The 20,171-nt window shown below is 36.1% G+C and overlaps 1 protein-coding gene across 1 annotated transcript in view; it reads left to right on the top strand.

Moving 5' to 3' along the window:
• RANBP9 (RAN binding protein 9) overlaps positions 1 to 20,171 on the top strand; it is an 81,862-nt gene that overhangs the window by 11,224 nt on the left and 50,467 nt on the right. The window contains exon 2 of the mRNA XM_081055036.1: positions 2,705 to 2,816. Within this exon, the coding sequence (XP_080911162.1) occupies positions 2,705 to 2,816 (112 nt within the window). The remainder of the gene's footprint in view (positions 1 to 2,704; positions 2,817 to 20,171) is intronic.

The raw sequence follows: 20,171 nt of genomic DNA, 5'->3' as shown, positions 1-20,171 counted from the left end.
GCTAGCCTTAGAGTTTTGAAGCAATAAATGTATTTTTTTCCTGAACCATGTAGAAAACACTTAACATTGAAGACTGTGTTTTTGAAAAGTTTATACTTTGGTAGTGTGAGGTTTTTTGGTCACCACAGAATTTAAGGTAATAAACTTCCTGCTGATTAGCGTTATTAGAAATAGGCCCTTTACTCTGATAGTACTAGTCTCTTCCAAGAAATAGTACCGTATGAATCCTATTAACCTTACATCTAAACTTTTTCCTAGGTCTTTAAATATAAATTTAATTTAGAAATGAACCAGATCCTTTGAACATTTACAGAATTTTTTCTACAGTGTTTTAGTAGAGCATAATGAATGTAATGGAACTTGAAGAATTATGATTGTATAGTTTTTTACAGTTATTTTTGCATAACAGAAAAATGTAGGGGATCTTAATTTATACATAGATTTAACACATGATTCTACTAATTTGGGGCAAGTTATATAACCTCTAAAATTTTTCCATTTTTAAAAATGAGGTTAAATAATACCTACTGCACAGATGTTGAATGAGAAAAAATCTATACAAAAGCACCTATTATTTACAGATTGTTTATCCTAGATATTTCCTTTCTCTTTTCCCATAGAAGTAGCAAGGATAGGAGATAGGAACACATGTGAAGTGATCCCAGAATGCTCATTGTTATGAAATCCTTCCTGTGGGTTCAGAGCTGTGCTAGATCAGGCTTCTTGAATTTAAATCCCAGCACAAATCCTGGTTTGGAATTCTCACACAGCAGTATGACCTTGGGCGAGTTTCTTTATCTTTCCTTAGTTTTCTCAGCTGTGAAATAAAAATAATACCTACTTCATACATTGTTATGAACGTTAAATAAGTTAGTAAATATAGTGCTCTTAGAACGTAGTATTAAATGTATGCTAACTATCATTTTTTATTATTAAGTATACCTTGAAATTACTTTATCCCTAAAAATTTCGGTCACTTCCCTTCCAAAAAACCCAAAACCAAATATAAAAGCTAGTTGTCTTAGGATTCCAGGATTAATCAGGATTTTCTTTGGATTAGTTTTAACTGTCTAACTTTTAAAAATGCATTTAGTTTATATGACCTTTTCCCAGGCAACTCAATTATTTTAACATTTTTACTGAAAAAAGTTATTTGTTAAGAAAAAGATGTTTCGCTGAAACCATAATTTATTGAATGTCCATTTTTTAAAAAGTGAATGGTGTCCTTCAGATTTTTGCTATTGTTTTTTTCTGCTTAGCTTAGTGTAAATCTATTACCTACCTATGTTAAAGCAGTTTTAGCAGCATCTGTATATTGCTGCTTCGATTTTTATCTTCTTAGCCAAGTTTTTCCCCTCCCAGTGGTCAGTTACTTCTGCTCATGACACATTTACTTAAGGCATCTGTGAACACACGTTTTCATGGCTGAGTTCATTCACTTTCTTTTGGGCCATGTGAACATGTACTAATTTGCATTGCAAGTGTAAACTTAACTGTTTAATGATAGGGTACGCATTAGTAATTTCATGAAGTGTATGGTGAGGGAAGATATAATCTCATTAGTTTGTGATGGTTATTATATGGCTAAGATATAATTTTTAACTAAAAAGAAGATTTTTAGTTTTAAAACAATCATGGTAAATTTGAGGAGGGGAATTCTGCTACCCATGAAGGTATTGTTATAGTGTGACTGAAGGATTAATGATGTAAGTTTGTATTGGGTAAAGCATATCTAACTAAAACACCTGAGTAATGATTTAGAGTATTGTTTCTCATACAGCCTCTTTGGGAGTTGTGGAGACTTGTCTCACTCTCTTTGAGTACTTTCTGACCAGCTACTTCAGCTTTTGTCTTTATTCTTCTGTAGTTTATGGGCGTATTTTGTCTTGCTGACTTGATTGTGTTCACATGGTAGCTTTCCAGGTAATTTGTGTCTTGGACAAGGGACAAGGGAGATGATTGTCAGTAAAGGAAACCCTCTGGGATTAAAATTGTGTAATAGCTAGTTTAGAAAGTTTAAAAGTCATCATCTAACACTTCCTAACAATGTCAGCAATGGTATGGTGCTATGTTTCTTTCTTTAAAAAGAAACAACTAGAGATTAGATACAGTTCTCAGGCCGTAATTGACCAAAGAAATTTCATGGATCAGCCTTTTTTTGATGATATGTCAAAGATCAAAATTCTAAATTCTTAAAGTAAAAAGGCTGTTTTGCCAGTTCATTCTAATTGTATAAAATTTAAGTTAATGTACTCTATGATACAGATGCTTCTGGCTTAAAAAGCAGGCCATTTGGCAAGAGTGTTGTTTAGGAAACATTTTATAAATGATATGTAAATTTCGGTTAATAAAGTTAAGGTCATATTCTCATTATGTTCTTCAAATGCAGCCTTTTTTTTCCTCTTAAAAATATAGTCTACTCTGAAATACTTTAATTTTCACAAAGGACTGCTAGGTTCTGTGTGTTCAGATTCTGAAATTTTATTAAAATTGGTAATGTGTGAAGAGTTCCATGGCTAACTTTGGCTATTTTGCATATTGGATTAATTATGATAAATGTTTCATTAGGCTTTAATTATTTATGCTGATGGGAGCATAAATGTATATATCATTCTAAAAGCCATATTTGTTCCTGAATTATTTGTTACAATTTTCATTTGAATATCTCATTTGATTTTTTTTTTCCTTTCTGTTTTGTATGCAGGTCATGGCAAAACCCCAAAAGATGCAGCGTCAGTTCGTGCCACACATCCGATACCAGCAGCCTGTGGGATTTATTATTTTGAAGTAAAAATTGTCAGTAAGGGAAGAGATGGGTAAGTGTAAATTTTGATGGGAAAATTGTTTGGTATTCTTGGGTGATTATTTTTGTTTGGATTCATAATGTTTATGATGTAATTGGAATCTTGGAAATTTTGGTAACTGGAGAAGTGGAATCTGAATATTCCAGTATAGCAGGTTAGATCTTGTTTTGGTTAAATACTAGTTGAAGCTAACACTTGAATTCGTGAAATTAATCAAGTCTTTCTGGTACTTTTGTCCCTAAAATGGAGAATTGGAATTAAACAATAGACCGTGACTCATTTTCCGTGCCTTTCCTTACACCGTCTTTTTCTGAATTTTGAGAAGCTAGTTAACCAAAGTCAAAAAATTCATGGTGCTTTACAGGGGTTGGGGCTTAGAATTTCAGGTTTAGATCAGGGAAATGTATGTTTGTGTGTTCTCAGTAGGAGGCAATTCCCAGGGATTAGCATGTGGTTTAGAAGCTTACAGTTAGAGCTCCATGTAGATCCTGAAACCAACTTTTATGTCATTGCTTTACAACTTGGAATTGGGGGAGAGAGAGAGACAGAGACAGAGAGAGAGACACATCAGAGTCACTATGGGACTGTTAAAAAAAAATATAGTAGCTTGGGCTTTACCCCGAATGTTCCTGAATCAGGAATTTTAGAAGTAGAGCCTGAGCAAGACATGCATTTTGAGAAAGCTCCTTGGAGAATTTTGGTGCATATCTCTGGTTAAGAACTAATTACCTAGAATCATTGGCTGTATCCTATGGTATTTACTGATAACTTCATTGTGGTATCAGAGATCCTTTAAAGCATCCATGGAATCATTTGTTCACCTACCAAGATAAAGTTACTGGGCTGTATGAGTAAGTTGCCCTGTATTTGAAGTGGATCATTTAACCCCTCTTACTGCTTCTGTGTTTAACTGGCAAAGTAAGTATATTCAGTAGATTATTCCTCTTTATTTGCTGAATATTTTTAATGTCAATAATATGGAAAGTAGAAAGTGAAACCTTGGAATTCAGTGATAACTTTTTAACTGCCTCAGTTTTTCCAGGGTGATCAAGCCAAACATAAAATCAGAGAAGCCTAAAGTGGTTTAGAGATGTAGAGTAAAATAGGCACGTGATTGTAACCATTTCTAATTCTGCTGCATACTCAGTAAGCCAGTTCTTTCTATATTCAACGTTATATCATCAACCCCATAATGCTGGTGTTGTGCAGAATGATTCCCAGGGTTCTCTTTACCTTTCACTCTGCATATTCTACCTTTGCATGATCTTGACTTTATATTTTCATGGCTGCAAATACCCTGATGAATCTCAGATCTACACTACATCTTAGGCTATTCCCTTGAGCTCTGGACCAATATATCTAACCCGATGTTTGCATTTGAATGTCCCTTGGGCATTTAAATTTAGCTTGTTTAAAATCCTTTTCTCAATATTAGCTTGATTAGTTGTTCACGAGTGCTAGAAACTTGAGAATTTCCTGCTTTTATGTTCTTTGTCCATCTATACAATCTCTGCCCTGTTAGGTCTTGGTAATGTATCCCTAAATTACTGAGGTGGTTGTTTCATTGGTCTCCCAGTTGCTCCCCGTTTTCCTCTCACTCTGGTCTATAGTTATTGTCAGTGTTCTTTCTAATACAGAACTGAACTGTGACTGTCCCCTTCTTTAGATCATTTAGTACACCTGTGACTTCGAGGATAAAATCCTAAAACTTTGTTACCGAGCGTGGGCTCACTTCTTGACACACACAGGAGCCAATAGTATGGCACTGGCTTTTGAGAAAAGAAAAAAGCTTTATTGCAGGGAGACAGGAAGCAAAGCTCAAGTCTGTCTCCCTCATCCAGGGTTTGGGACCAGATTTAAGGGGAACAGGCTGGTATGTGGAAGTGCTGGCAGGGCAGGTTTCCATAGGAGGGCTTTGGAACTTGGCCATTTGTGGTAAGATAGGGTAAGGGATTTCAGCACCAGGTCTTCCTGGTTCTTTCTGGACAGTCAACACTTCGCATCTGAAAGGATTCTGGCATTTAAGTCCTGGTCATGTCCTGGTCCTTTGGTTCTGGGGTAGGGGAGAAACTGGTTCCAGGTATACTGGAGGTCAAAATTCTCTGTTCTGTGCATGCTTCGGCTGCATGACTTGTGGTTTTGCTCTGTTGTCTGAAAAAGAGGTCAGTATCTTGTTAGAAACAGGGTAGGGCCAGTTTGAGCTTGTTCTGTGATTACGACTTCTTAGCAGGCTCCTTCAAGAAGACTACCTCCTTTTAGTTTTTCTGTCTTATCTCTTGGTTTCCAGGATCCCTCATTCTTTTTTTCTTTTATTTTTAAAATTAGATATATTTTACATATAGTAAAATTGACCAATTTTAGCCTGCAGGTCTGTGAGCTTTGACAGATGTGCATGGTCATGTAACTACCAGTACAATCAATATATAGTACAGTTCCATAACTTCACCCCAAATTCCTCCATACCCGTTTGTAGACAAATCTTCCCTATTTCCAGCCCCTGGCAACCACTGATTGTTTTTTTGTCTCTAGTTTTGCCATTTCTGGAATGGTTTGTAAACGGAATCATATTATGTAGTAGCCTTTTAAGTCAGGCGTCTTTCACTTAGTACATCGCATTTGAGATTCATCCCAGTTGTTGCATGTATTGCGAGATCAGTCTTTTTACTGATGAGTGGATGCACCAACTGCAGTTTGCTTATCCACTCTTCATCTGAAGTGCATCTGGGTTGTTTCCAGTGTTTGGTAATTAGGAATATAGTCACTATAAACATTTATGAACAGGTTTTTGTGTAAGTGAGTTTTTATTTCACTTGGGTAAATATCTAGGAGTGGAATTGCTGGATGGGATGTTAAGTGCATTTTTAACTTTATAAGAAACTGCCAGATTGTTTTGCAAAATGGCTGTACTAGTTTGGATTCCCACCAGCAGTGTATGAAAGTTGTCTGCCTCCCCAGTAGTGCTTGGTATTGTCATGTTTTTTTATTTCAAATTTTTAGCCATTATAATAGGTATCTAGTGGTTTCTTGTGGTTTTCACTTACATTTCCCTACTGACTAATGATGTTAAAGAATTCTTAGTTCTTACTTGCCCCCCCCCCTTTCATTTTTAGAAAAACAAACTCAATAATTTCTTTATTTTGGTTTTAAATTTATCACTTGTTGATAACTGTGGAAATGGTTAAGAAATGACTTTAACAGGTAAAAATACTGAATTGAAAGCTAAATTGAACAGAATGTTTCACAGGATACTTCGCATTTTGTTACTTTAATTAAATTCCAGCTCTTTATACCTCATCTCTTTCCTGAGCTGTGGAAGCTCTAACTGGGGCATTTGGTTAATCTCCATTTCCACTTTTCTGAAAGCTTAGGCTTGGAGAAATAAGCCCCAGAAAATAGAAAGTAGGATGCTAAACAGAGTTCAATCAACATAAAGTGACCCCACAAGAGAAGGATGGAACAAACGTTTTAGGTGAGAAAATATTCCCATAGACCTGTTTCTAATCAGAATCCGCACCTGTGAAAAATGCACGGGGTAGATGACAGTTATGTGGTGCCATAAGATACTGTTTGTAGTTCTCTGACTGGACGTGCCAGCTCATAGTTCTAGTGTTACATGCAGGCTCTTTTCCTCCTTATAGCTTACCTTCTCTTGGTTGCTTTCTCTATCAGAGTAGCTTAACTAATTATTCTTCAAGCTCTAGTGCAGAGGTACCGTTTTGTGGCACTTTCTCCTCCCCAAAATAGGATGGTGCCTTTTTTATGCTTCCTTTACATTTGGGCAGAATTATTATAATAGTGATACGGTTTTTGATTGCTTATTGGTGGTGTATAACTACAGATTTAAGAGTAAGGGACTACTTTATATTTCTGTAACTCTAGTACTTAATTTTTAGCTAGTATTCATGTGAATGAATAAGTGAATGGATGAGAATTAGCACCTACCTCCCGTATATTCTTGGAGAAATCTTTTGTATGTCTTTGGTTAAATTTTATCTATCTCTCTGGTAACTTTTTGAACAAAGTTCTAGGTCCAACCTCATGCTTTTGGAAGGAAGAACAATTCATTTATGGAAGAAAAGCAAGTCATGTTGCTATTAATAATTTTTGGCCAGGTAATAATATCTTTCTGGAGACGTATTGAACTGTATCAAGAGATATTTTGTAAAGAAGGGACCAGAAAGAACAGCTGTTAGTCACCTTTCATTTGTGGTGTTACATGTTTATCTGAGAGTTTATTATACTTAATTTAAAATTGAATTTTCTTTTAAACACTGTTTATCCAAGATTAGGACAGATAAATAAATATTTGGAGCCAAGATCACAGTTTTTTAAAGAAAAATTGTCACTGCAGCAAGTTTTCTCATAAAATGGCAAGATTTAGGTATGAATTGCCTCTTAATTTATCTGTGATATGCGTTATTTCTAAGTTGGCCTTGGAAAATTCGAATATGACTATAATGATTGTTACTTGTATTTCTTGCCTGAGCAATAAGACTTGACAGAAGTTCCTTTTATTGAGTGAAAGAAATAATATGTTTTGTTCTCTGCCTTGGATTTTCATTTAAACTACACATAATTTTTGATATGTTCAGCAAAGTAAGTTTAATTTTTTAGGCTAAAGTAGTAGCCTGTTTAAATTTTGTGATTAATTTAAAAGTAAAATTCTCATGCATTTTGCATAACTTTTTTAGGAGACATATTTAAAGAATATATACAGAGGGTGCCAAAAATATATACACATTTTAAGAAAGAAAAACTATTAAAATTATAATACTCAATATATACCAATAATAAAAGATGGATACAAGTCATGTTTGACTTCTGCAATTAACAAGAGGTGACCAAAGTGGTTATCATCAGTGTCCAGACACTTCTGATTTAGGCGAACTGCTGCTTGAGTAATATTGACCAAATGTCCACTTGTGTACATGTTTTTGGCACCCCCGGTATTTACATTGTGTTCTTGTTAGTGATTGTTGACTGTCGGGATGAATTTCTAAAAGGAGTCTGTCTTATGAATGTACTTTCAGTTCAGGAATTTCATTCAAGTTTTAAATTATGCATTCTAAGAGAGGCAGTGGAGATATAGTTAATTCTAAATGTGAGAGAAAATAAATTTTTTATTTGAAAATTTTTAGAATTATAATTTTATTATGAGTGCAGTATTTTTAGCTCTTCAAACAAAATACTGATGCTATTCTGCCAGTAATTCAGGAAAAACCAGCAGTAATCCAGTCTCTCTGTTCAATTTCTAAATTCTTCTGCTGATAGAAATAGCATTCTATGCTTGCTAACTCTCTGGCTTATTTCTTAGGGGAGTGGAAAAAAATAAGCGACTTCTTCCCATCTAGCTTTACAAGGGTTTAAAAGGTCTTTCCTTCTGGTTTCAATTGGCGATAAGCAGCAAATGGAAACACAGATGGAAAAACGTGAACAAAGGCATCAAGGAAGCAATATATTTATTAACAAATATAACTGAACAGTAACTGTCACAGTTGAGTACGTATAAATAAGAAATTATTCATCTCTGTCTTATCCATAGTTCCTCGTAGAGGATCTGGCACTTAGTAGAAACTCAGTAAATTCATTGAGTGAGCTTAATGTGAGCCCTTGCCCTCAAGGTATATCTAGTCCAGTATTTGGAGGGTACAGTAGGGCAGGGTAGGGAGCAGACATATGCGGATACCTCTAGATTAAGACATACTAAGTACTTTAAGAATGAGAGAATATGTGGAAGATCTGAGGAGAGAATGATTAATTCTAGCTCGAGGTAACAGATTTAGAAAGGAGGTAGTATTTGATAGGCCTTATAAAAAGAGGAAGAATTTGAGAGGCTTTGTGGGGAAAATTATTTTAGACTGATAAATGGCCTGACTAGTTTCATGAGTGGAGTGGAACTATAATGTATAGTGTCTTTGGCTGAGGTGTATGGCTCAATACTGTTGGAGACTTGAGGGATTATATTGAAGAGTTTACAGGACAATGGAATCAAATATTAGAGAGTCCATGATAGTTCTAAGGTGGAATGCTCTACGTAGTAGGGAGGGAGCCTTTAGTCTTTTTGAGTAGGGCGGTGATATATCTGTTTTAGACAGTACTGGGTTGGGGGACATGCAGTTGTGAGGCAGTGTGAAAGATGGCTAGAGATAGGAGTTAGGCTATGAGGTTGTTGCTTAGGGATAGATTGTGATAGAAATTTTAAAAAAATAGAGGAGGAGGAGGTTTAATTTGTTGGGTACCTATGACGTGCTTGGTATTGCGCTAGGATCCTAGGATTTACAAGGATGGGTTGGCCAAGACAGGCTACCTATCATCCAGAAGTTTGCAGGTTAGAAGGGAAATGAGCATGTTAGCAACTAAATACAGTATGAAATGTATGTAGTAATAGATACATAGGCAAACTACAGAAGAAGTATGGCGGAGGAAGTGCCCAAGTCTTTTGGAAGACGGAGGGGTGATTTGGAAGCCTCCATAGAAAGCTTGCATAGCTCGTACAGCTATGGAAGAGGAAGAAAGTTAAACATAAGTCTCTCTCACTTCCCTGTCCTTCGGCCACCCATTACTGTCCTTACACTAATTTCCTAGGGATCCCTCCAGAGATAGTCTGTGAGCAGAGTTTGCAAAGATGAGGAGCCGTTTTAGGAGCTGATTAGTTGCTTTTGCTAAAAAAATATAATGAAGTATTTTGGGATTGATTAGATGGAGAGTTGAATATTGGCTCTGCCACCTATTAGTTCTGTGGCCTTGCACTTTTCCACAAACTTGTTTCCTTATCTGCTAAGTGGAAATAATAGTGTCAGCTTCATAAAATTAGATTAAATAATTCATGTTAAAGCACTTACTGGGTAGGCCTGCTGCACATACTTGGTGCTGTTGTTACTGAAGGAGAGAGCAGCACGGAGCTTTGTGGGTGCGCCAGAGATCACGCGGGACTGCGAATGCCAATGGCATTTTACCTTTTAGGTGCTAGTTTGAAGCCAGGGAATGATAACAATTGGCTTTGCGTTTTAGACAGGTTACCATGATGGCAGTACTACTATCACAGTAATAGAGAGGTTCCAGACTGACATCCAGAAGACCAGTTGGGCGAAAATGATTTTAGATTGAGGGCTTAATTTTTGTAGTGGAGTTCAGCAAGGAGACAGATTTGCTGTCTACTTGGGACGGTTAAAGAGAAAACAGCTTGATTAGGAAGGGGGAGTGGTGAGGGTAGCTGTTGAGAGAGAGTGAGTTAAGGATGGCTCCCAGATTTCTGGCTTTGACAGTTGATCAGATAGATGGGGTTGTGGCTGAACAGGACACTGGAGGGAAGTGGGACTTTGAAGTTGCAGATGATGGGAATAATGTTTGAACTGCTGTGGGACATTGAGATGATTAATTAATAGCAAACTTTGACTAAAAATAAGTGGCATTTAGGAGAGAGAGAGCAGAACTGTAGGTGAATTTTGGAGTTGTCAGAATCTAAGTTGTTGAAGCCATGGGAATTGATATGATCCCCCAAGTAAGTAGCGTAAAGAAAGGAGAGGGCCTACCATGGAACATGAGAACCATATTTATAGTATATTAGGAGGGAGAATCTAGCTAAAGATTCTGAGAAGGAATGGTCAGAGAGTTAGAAGGAAGATCCTGGAGTATTGTGTGTTGGAAGCCAAGGAAGTCAATTAAAAGGAGAGCTGAAGTGTCCACTGATTTGTCGCTTAGGGGTTGTTAATCCTTGTTATAGCAATTTCTTTTAAAGTTGGGATGGAAGCGGGTGCAGTGTGTAAAGAGTTAGATTAGGGTAAGGAATGGGGATAGATAGTGGAGCCAGTAGGCTTGTGTAGCTGTGTTGCTGTTGTGGAAAACAGTAATTCTTAATCCATTCAGAAAAATCTGCCATTTGAAAGATTCAGAGGGTAGTACAGAAAAATATAAGGAAGATGTTATAATCTTGTATCATCACTATTAATAATTCAACTTGTTTGCTTCTAGTTTTTATATATATACCTTTTAATATCTTAAGCATAGTTCTATTTTTCTTACAGTTTTTTACATCCTGTTTTTATTATTGACTTATTTATATGTATTTGTTACTAGGTATTTCTTAATGTAATTAAAACCATTTTCCAATAAGATGAAAAGCTCTGACTGTTTTTATTTTTTGGCTGCAACACATTCTGTTGTATGTATGTTAAGGCATATCCATTGCTATTCTCCTATTGTTAAGTTGATTCTAACTCTTTTTACTATTTATTATGCATGAGATCCACTCTATTTCTTTAGGAAAGATTTCTTGAAGTTGAATTATTGGATCAAAAGAAAGGGCATGCACTTTTTTTTTTTTTAAGATTTTATTGGGGAAGGGGAACAGGACTTTATTGGGGAACAGTGTGTACTTCCAGGACTTTTTTTTTTCAAGTCAAGTTGTTGTCTTTTCAATCTTAGTTGTGGAGGGTGCCGTTCAGCTTCAAGTTGTTGTCCTTTCAGTCTTAGTTGTGGAGGCGCAGCTCAGCTCCAGGTCCAGTTGCCGTTGCTAGTTGTAGGGGTCGCAGCCCATCATCCCTTGCGGGAGTTGAACCGGCAACCTTGTGGTTGAGAGGACGCGCTCCAACCAACGGAGCCATCTGGGAGCTCAGCAGCAGCTCAACTCAAGGTGCCGTGTTCTATCTTAGTTGCAGGGGGCACTTCCCACCATCCCTTGCGGGACTCGAGGAATTGAACTGACAACCTTGTGGTTGAGAGCCCACTGGCCCATGTGGGAATCGAACCGGCAGCCTTCGGAGTTAGGAGCATGGAGCTCTAATTGCCTGAGCCACCTTGCCGGCCCCGGCATGCACATTTTTAAGACTCATGATACAATGGCCATGATACTCTCCAGAAAGATGAGTCCAGTTTCCGTTGGGGTGGGAGAAACTTGGTCCTATGTATCAGTTGAGATGACTCACCTGTGAGTCCAAAGAAAGATTGAGGAGGTGAGTTCTTTTGCTGAGGGCAAGGAGTTGGGGACTTAAACATAAATTAGGAATATGGGATGGAATATGGAATTGATTGGAGCATAAATATTTCTACTTCAGGAAACCTGTCTTGATAACCTACCTTTACACCTCTATATTAAGTTAGGCTCCTCTGTTATCTGTTTTCTTAGCACTTTGTACTTCCCCTTCATAGCATTTCATCATATGTATAATTATTTAAGATCTGTCTTCCCTTTTAATGTCAGCTCCATGAGAGCATACACTTGTTTTTTTCACTGCTTAATCTGTTGTCTCACACGTACCTAATAAATATTCATTGATCATGGAAGTAAAAGTATTGAGGGACTATGAGGTTTAAAACCTTGAATTTGTTGTGATAGCAGTTTACATACATAATACCTTTTTTGTCTATATACTCAGCTGGTTAGGGAGGCAAGTTGAATTATATGATTGACGCAGGATAGGAAATTACAGGCTAGGTAAGTTGGAAGAACAATTGTAGTAGTTGAGGTAACTAGTGAGGGGATATTTAAATGGACAGTTTTAGTTCAGGCTGGTAAGGAAGAAATGAAATCAGTAAGGAGCTGATAAACTCAGACAAAATGGAGACATTTATAATATATAGTGTGGCTGTTTTTAGTGAGGTTTAAGAAGACACGTGGTGGGATTTCTGAGGTGGAATTGCTGAAGATGCCAGGTAGGGTATAGCAGTGAAAGACAGCTTCTGTGAAGAGAAGCCGAAGGAATTGGACGTCCTTTTTATTCAGTACTGTGTGTATCCTCAGTGCATAGAACAATGCAGGGCACAAAATAGGTGCTGGATAAGCATGTTGACTGAGTGGAGTTGGGTAGGCACAACATCTTCTCTAACCCCCAGCTCTGTGCTTGTACAGCATGTCGGTACTTGGTGTTTGTGGAAGTCACTAAGTGAGTCTTGGATTTTGGATACTTCTTTACCTACGTTCTGAAACCATGGTAGGAGTGGCATTTTTGGTGGTGAAAAAAAATGTTATTTAATAGTAGCCAGTGGATGTGGGAAAAGTGACCTAGACATATATATATAACCAGGACGTTTCTTAAATTATTCTTGGGTTGGTTATCTTCAGTGTGGTTGAAATTCCAAATCACCCTTACCCCTTAACTCTGTCAGTTATTTTTATACCCAGCAAATGCATGTGGATTTTTTTAAGAGAGTTTTTTTTCCAGTTACAAGGTATAATGCACTCTTAATGCAGAACGGGAAATCAGGGGTGGCCCGATATCTCAGTTGGTGAGAGCGCGAGCTCTGAACAATAGGGTTGTCGGTTCGATTCCCACATGGGCCAGTAAGCTGTGACCTCCACAACTAGATTGAAGGACAATGATTTGGAGCTGATGGGCCCTGGAAAAACACACTGTTCCCCAATAAAATCTATTTTAAAAAAGGGGGAAATCAGACAAATCATGTGAAATATTAAACAGCATAACTATTATATTTTTAAAAGCATTGGGAATCCTACCACTCATAGTAAACTACAGTTGACATTTTACGGTATATTTTCCCAGCCTTTTTTCTCTATTCAAACAAATTTTAAATTAGTCTAAAAAATAAAAATTGGTTTAAGGTGTATTTCAATCACATAAAATAGATTTTTAAAATGTATTAATCTCGTGTACTATTAGATACACTTTCAACTTAATATGAGTTTAATTAAAAATTCAGAGAAAAATCTCATTTTAATAAAGCTTTGAAGATACTCATAATCCTTCAATATGACTTTAAGGTTGTATAACTTTGTCAATAATAAATATATTAGTTGAAATCATATTTCAGCTTTTCAAAACCAGAAAAGCAGTTTTTAATCAGTCTATTTTTGTTTATCTCAGATATATTGTTTGCTATTTGCCTACTGTTGGAATCAGGTGAGAGTAAGTTTTACAGAATAAGGAAAAACGGTCTATTGGTCCTAGATCTTTTGATTTTTTGTGGGTGATTTGGCAGTTTGGGTAGATGTTTCTGGAGGAGTGGTCGAAATGTTCAAAATGATTACACAGTAGTAATGGTTTTTGGTTGGAAGCACAGGCTGGTTAAGAGCTGAGATTCATCCCAGCGTTTCTCTCTCGGTGATTTAGACAGTACAGAATGTAAACAGTTTTCCTCCTCAACGTTTTCAAATGTACATAAGACTTAATACAGTGAATACCCGTGTGTCTACCACCTGGATTTTACAGTTAGAATTTTGCCATGTTTGCTTTATCCCAAATCTGTTCATTAATCCATCTTTTTTTAACATTAAAAAATTTTTTTTAATTGGGGAATATTGGGAAATAGTGTGTTTTCCAGGACCCATCGCGTCCATGTCAAGTCATTGCTTTCCATCTAGCTGTTGGGCGGCGCTGCTCAGCTCCAAGTCAAATCGTTGTTTTCAATCTACTTGTGGACGGCGCAGCACACTGGCATATGTGGGAATTGAACCGGTGACCTTGGGGTTATGAGCAGTGCACTCTAACCACGGAACTAACTGGCCCCCCCTATTAATCCATCTTATTGTTTAATGCATTTCAAAGTAAGTTGCAGACTTTCCAAATCAGTTTTACTTAAATTTTGTAATTTTACACTTGGATCTCTTTTTTGCTCTGAAAATCTTTGTTTCTAATGCTATTGACATGATTTTTTAATTTGCTTTGTCCTACAACATAATTATACATTCTAAATTAAAATACCAAAATAATTATTAACAAGAATATTGATTGAATACTATAGGATTTCTTTACAGTTTTTCTTGTTGTTAGACTAAACCCCAGTAAGGGATAGATATGCAAAATACTGTGCTTTATAGTAATTCTTTTCTCTGTGTTTTGGCCCCCAATTGACATTAGTTTCACTTACTTAAATTTATCTTTCTTTTTCGGGATTGCTTTTTTCTTTTGTAAAGCATTTAAACATATTTACATTATTCTAAAATTAAAGCTGTACAAGAAGGTACTTCACAGAAGGCTCATTTCAATCCTTCTCGCACTCCCCCCCCCCATGCTGGCAGGTAACCATTTTTATTGATTCTTGCTTTATCTCTCATTATTTCCTTTTGAAAATATAAGCAAGTAATGCCTTAGAAAACTGCACATGCATCACAGGTAACTGGTGACACTAGTTGCTTTTAGATAGGGGAGGAAACTTGAAATGTTTGTCACTTTTGAGTTTTGTTTTTTTATAATGTTTATTTTCTTTGCTATGTTTTGGGGAGGCGGGGGAGGTTAGTATATTTTTATGTTTAGAAAATTACTTTTATACTAACACCAGCAGTTCCCATCCTTTTAAGATATTATCTATTGTGAGCAGTAATGGAATTAGCTGGTAACCTCTTCTTCAGCTTCCCTTCCCTCTTCTCTGGTAACTATTATTTTGGCATTTAAAAATTTATTACTTATTTGCATGCAGTAAAATTCACTTTTTTCAGGGGGATGGATATAGTTCTATGAGTTTTGACAAAAGCATACAATCATGTAACAGCCACCACAGTCACGATATTGAATACCTCCCCAAATTTTCTCTTACTGCACCTTTATAATCAAATCCTCTTCCCACACATAACTCCTGACAACTGATTTGTTTTCTGTTCCTATATGTAGATTTTCCTTTTGAAAAAAGAACGTCACATAAGTGGAAATGCCATATAAATGTAACCTTTCGAGTATGGTGTTTTTTCATTTAACGTGAGGCGTTTGAGATTTATTTAGGTAGACCAGTGTATCAGTAGTTCATTCCTTTTTTGGTAAACTCTCCCCTTTTCCATTTTGTTAATTGCATTATATCTATATGTTGTAGAAGCAAGTAACATTTGCATATACAACTCTGTTACTTCATCATTTAGTGTTAGTTCTAAATTCGGTATGTTTAATAATCACTACCACACCTTGTCGCAAAGCTTCTCTTAGGTTTTTTGGTTGTCTGATGCTCATTCTCAACTACAGAGCTCAGGAAGATCTCATGGGAACAATAGTTAAGTCTTTTCTGGTTCCTGACATATAATGGGTGTTAGACCCATTATATTTTGAAGATTAGACTGGATATAAAATCCATGGCTTACGTTTTCTTGTGAGCTCCAGGGTCTTGGATATGAAGTATTATTGTCAGTCTTAAGCCATTCTTTTTCCTTACAAGAACCTTGGCCTTTTCCTTAGATGCCCCAAAGATTTTTTTTTTTCTTTAAAGTAGCAATACATGAATCTTTCTTGATGTTAACCTTCCTGTGTGGCCTTAAATAATAGGTTCAAGTCTTCTTTTACTTCAGAAAAGTTTTCTTGTATGATCACTTTTAGTATTTGCCCTGTTCCTTTACATCATTTGCTCACAAAACCTTTTTCTTTCCTTTTTTGTTTATTTAAAAACATCTCCATTTTGTTCCTGTGGTGCCTGTTCACTCTTGTTCCATTTAGTTTGCCTTCCTTTCTGATAGAAGTTTTCTTTTTAAAAATTCTTAATATGATGCAAATAAAAACAATATTTTCCCACTTGTTTGTATTAAAACGTGGAGACATCTTATGAAAAAAGTCTTAAGATCCAATGTAAATTTTAAGTCATAACACTTGTGAAGAGAAATGTTACCACTGAAAATTCAAATAGTAAAATACACCCCAATATCTATAGTTTTATAGGTACACGTCACTTGGTATGATGGATATTACCTGTCAAGTTTATAAAATTCAAATGTGAGGTAGTTTCTTACTAACTTATTTGCATGATTTGGAATTGCTGCTTTTCATTGTTCATAAATTTTGTAGGGACGTGCTGAAAAATAAAGAGGATTTTACATATAAATTGCAATATAAATAATTAACTTTACTAACCCCAAATTTTACTTTACTATATTCATAAATAATTTAGTGCCTGTGAAGTGAAAAGTAGGATTTGTTTTATACATATAATGTGATAAATTATTTTCCTTTTTACCTACATTTAATACTATAACAGACTACTTTAAAAAGTCAGGAAGCCAGGTTATGTTTATTTGCTGTTCTTGTAATTACAGATGAAATTACTTGATAAAGTTTTTAGAGGAACTCGCTAACTAGTGGTATGCTTTTGTTGATCTTAGAGATTTATTGTCTTAATTATTAGTTAAGAGGCAAAACAAATGAATAAGTACTTGTAGGCCATTTTAGTACACATAGCCAGGCCTTAATTTAAGGTATTGTGTATATCTATAGCTCTTTGAGATGTAATGAGAGAATACAAAACCGAAGGAAGGGTTGATGTATATTATTGTGGACTTTCTAGAGGTAAGAAGTAGAGCCTATTAATAGTTGTTTTCCATGATCCTTCTGCTTTGGGAGGAATGAGTGAGGGGTAGACTATATAGAGAGATAAGTAGCTGCTTTGCTGTCAGTGTAGAATTAGAATTGGAGCAAAATTGTGCATCACAGATAAATAAGAATGCTCTAGGTTTTCTGTTACTTAAGCTGTAAAGTACCTCAATTCTGTTGGCTCAGATAATCATCTAGTGATTAGTATTTAATTTATAATATTTTAGATAGGCGTTCTTAAATTTCTTTTATATGTTAATAGTGGCTGTTCTATAGATGGATGTGTCGGATGTAGTATGGTAAAGTTGTAGCCACATAAGGAAACAAGAACAAGCCTTGGAAGGAAATTTATTATACTCTCAGGTCCCATAGAAGGGGTCTTACATGCCACTCAGGGTCACAGGGGAAGCGTCAGGTTTTGGTCAGGTGGCAGAAGATAGGAGTGAGGGGAAGTCCTAGGCCAGAGCTTTTATTGGGGTTTCTGAGGGAAAGACAAGGCAGGGCAGGGTAAACAGTTTAGGATTGGCATTTTTGAATAATTCCAGTGGGATTTGGGCTGTCGGAGTGGTCTCTAGTCGTCTGGTACCTGACCTTGGGATGATTTAGGGGAGGGGAAGTACTGGTTTGGGGGGGGTGGAGTTAGATAAGGAGATGGCTGGGCTGTCGACTCGAATTGGTTGGTTTGTGTGTGAGAGAGATGGTCTCGTTCAGGTCCTTCAGTAGGTCTACGGGCTGGCGTTGGGATGTGCCAGATAACTTTGTCCAAACATATAAGACACAGACATTAAAAAAACACACTAGTACAGTGGCCCAGTAAAGTTTAATCTGCTTACACTGTCTTATCATTTCTGATGTGTTCACAATCTTTCACTACCTTAGCTTTCTAAGGATCTCTTGTTTGTTAGCTTTTTTATAAGTTCTTAAACCTTTTTGGTTAGTGATAGCTTTTTTCTTTTAACCCTGAAATACACGTTTTAAAAACCTGATTGAAATATTTTCAGAGGAGCATCTGCAATTTTAAATGAAATATTTTTGGTTTAATTTTATAGCACTACTATATGAAACACCAGGTGGGTATATATCAGCAGTTCACTTCTTATGTTTGAAAGTAGTTATATGTTTCTTCTTCCACATGAAGAAATGGGTATATGTTCATATCTTTATTAAACGTTTAAGATTGGTAGTTTGTGAGTTACAAATGAGTATCTTGGTTCTAGTGATTTTCCCTGTAAGCATTTTTGTGGCTTTTTTATTGGATTATTTCCTTTTTTAAAATTTATTTTTAGGTAACATATAGTAATATTTACCTTTTTTTATTTGTTTGTGTGGTTCTATGAGTTTTGACTAATACAGAGTCCTGCAATAACCATCACAATCAAGATTCAAAATAATTCCATCACTACCCAGATTTCCCTAATAGGGAATGCCCCTTCATTAATCTTCCCTACACTGGTAACTTCTGACAACCACTGACCCATTCTTCCCTGTAGGTTTTCTTTTTCAAAACTGACATACAAAAGGAATTGTGTAGTGCGGAACCATTTGAGACCCACTTGCATTTAGCGTAATACATTTGAGATGAATCCGTGTTGATGCTTGTACCAGTAGTTCATTGCTCTTTATTACTGAGTAGTGTTCTATTGTAAGGATGTACCACAGCTTATTCATCCCTTCACCAGTTGAAGAACTTTCGGTTGTTTACAGTTTTTGTCAATTATGAGTTTAGATTTACAGAAAAATCAAACAAGTAGTACAGGGAGTTCCCATATGTACTGTTCTCCCTTACCACCCCCATTTCCCCGGTTGATATCCTTCATTACTGCGGTACATTTTTGTAATTGATGAACCAATATTGATGCATTATGATTAACTAAAGCCCACAGATTACATTAGGGTCACTCTGTGTTGTACAGTTCTATGGGTTTTGGCATATGCATAATGTCATGTATCGACTAGTATAGTACCATACAGAGTGATTTCACTACCCTAAAAATTCTCTCTGGTCCACTTGTTCCTCCTTCTTCCCCCCCCCCCCCCCCCCATCTTTAAACTCCTGGATCTTTTTACTGTCTCCATAATTTTACCTTTTCTAGAGTATCATAATTGGAATTATACAATTATGACTGGCTTCTTTCACTTAGCAATATGCATTTAAAATTTATGTCTTTTCATGGTTTGATAGGTCATTTCTTTTATCAGTGAATAATATTTTATTGTATGGATGTACCACTGTTTATCCATTTACCTATTGAGAAACACATCTTGGTTATTTCTAGTTTTTGACAGTTGTGAATAAAGCTGCCATAAACTTTCATGTGCAGGTTTTTGTGTGGACATAAATCTTCAGCTCATTTGGGTAAATGCGTAGGAGCATGATTGCTGGATCATATAGTAAGATTATGTTTAACTTTGTAAGAAACTGCCAGATGTCTTCTGAAGTGGCTGTACCATTTTATATTCCCACCCAACAAGGAGAGTTTCTGTTGCTCCACATCCTCACTAGCAGTTAATATGTCAGTTTTTTGGATTTTAACCATTGTAATAGGTATATAATGGTATCTCATCATTGTTTTAATTTGCAATTTTCCAATGTCATAGGATGTTGAACATCTTTTCAGAAGCCTGTTTGCCATTTTGTAGATCTGTAGATCTGTAGATCTGTTCAGGTCTTTTGCCCACTTTTTAATTGGGTTGTTTGTTTTCCTGTTGTTGAGTTTTAAGACAACTTTGTATATTTTGGATACAAGTCCTTTATCAGATGTGTGTTTTGCAGAAATTTTCTCCTGATATGTGGCTTGTCTTCGTTCTCTTAACACTATCTTTTGAAGAGCAGAAGTTTTTAATTTTAGTGAAGTCCAACTCATCCATTTTTCATTCACAGATCTTGCTCTTCATTTTGCATGTAAAAAGTCACTGCTGAACCCAAGGTTACCTACATTTTTTTCTGCCTTATATTGTAGACATTTTAAAGTTTTGTGTTTTATATTTAGGTCTATAATTCATTGTGAGTTAACTTTTGTGAAAGATGTAAGGTCTTTGTCTATATTCACTTTTGCAAGTGGATGTCCATTTGTTTAGTACCATTTGTTGAAAAGACTCCTTTCTCCATTGAATTGCCTTTGCTCCTTTG

The sequence above is a fragment of the Rhinolophus hipposideros genome (genome assembly GCF_964194185.1).
Source record: "Rhinolophus hipposideros genome assembly, chromosome: 8".
Taxonomy (NCBI): Eukaryota; Metazoa; Chordata; class Mammalia; order Chiroptera; family Rhinolophidae; genus Rhinolophus; species Rhinolophus hipposideros.
This window is presented reverse-complemented; position numbering and strand designations above follow the sequence as displayed.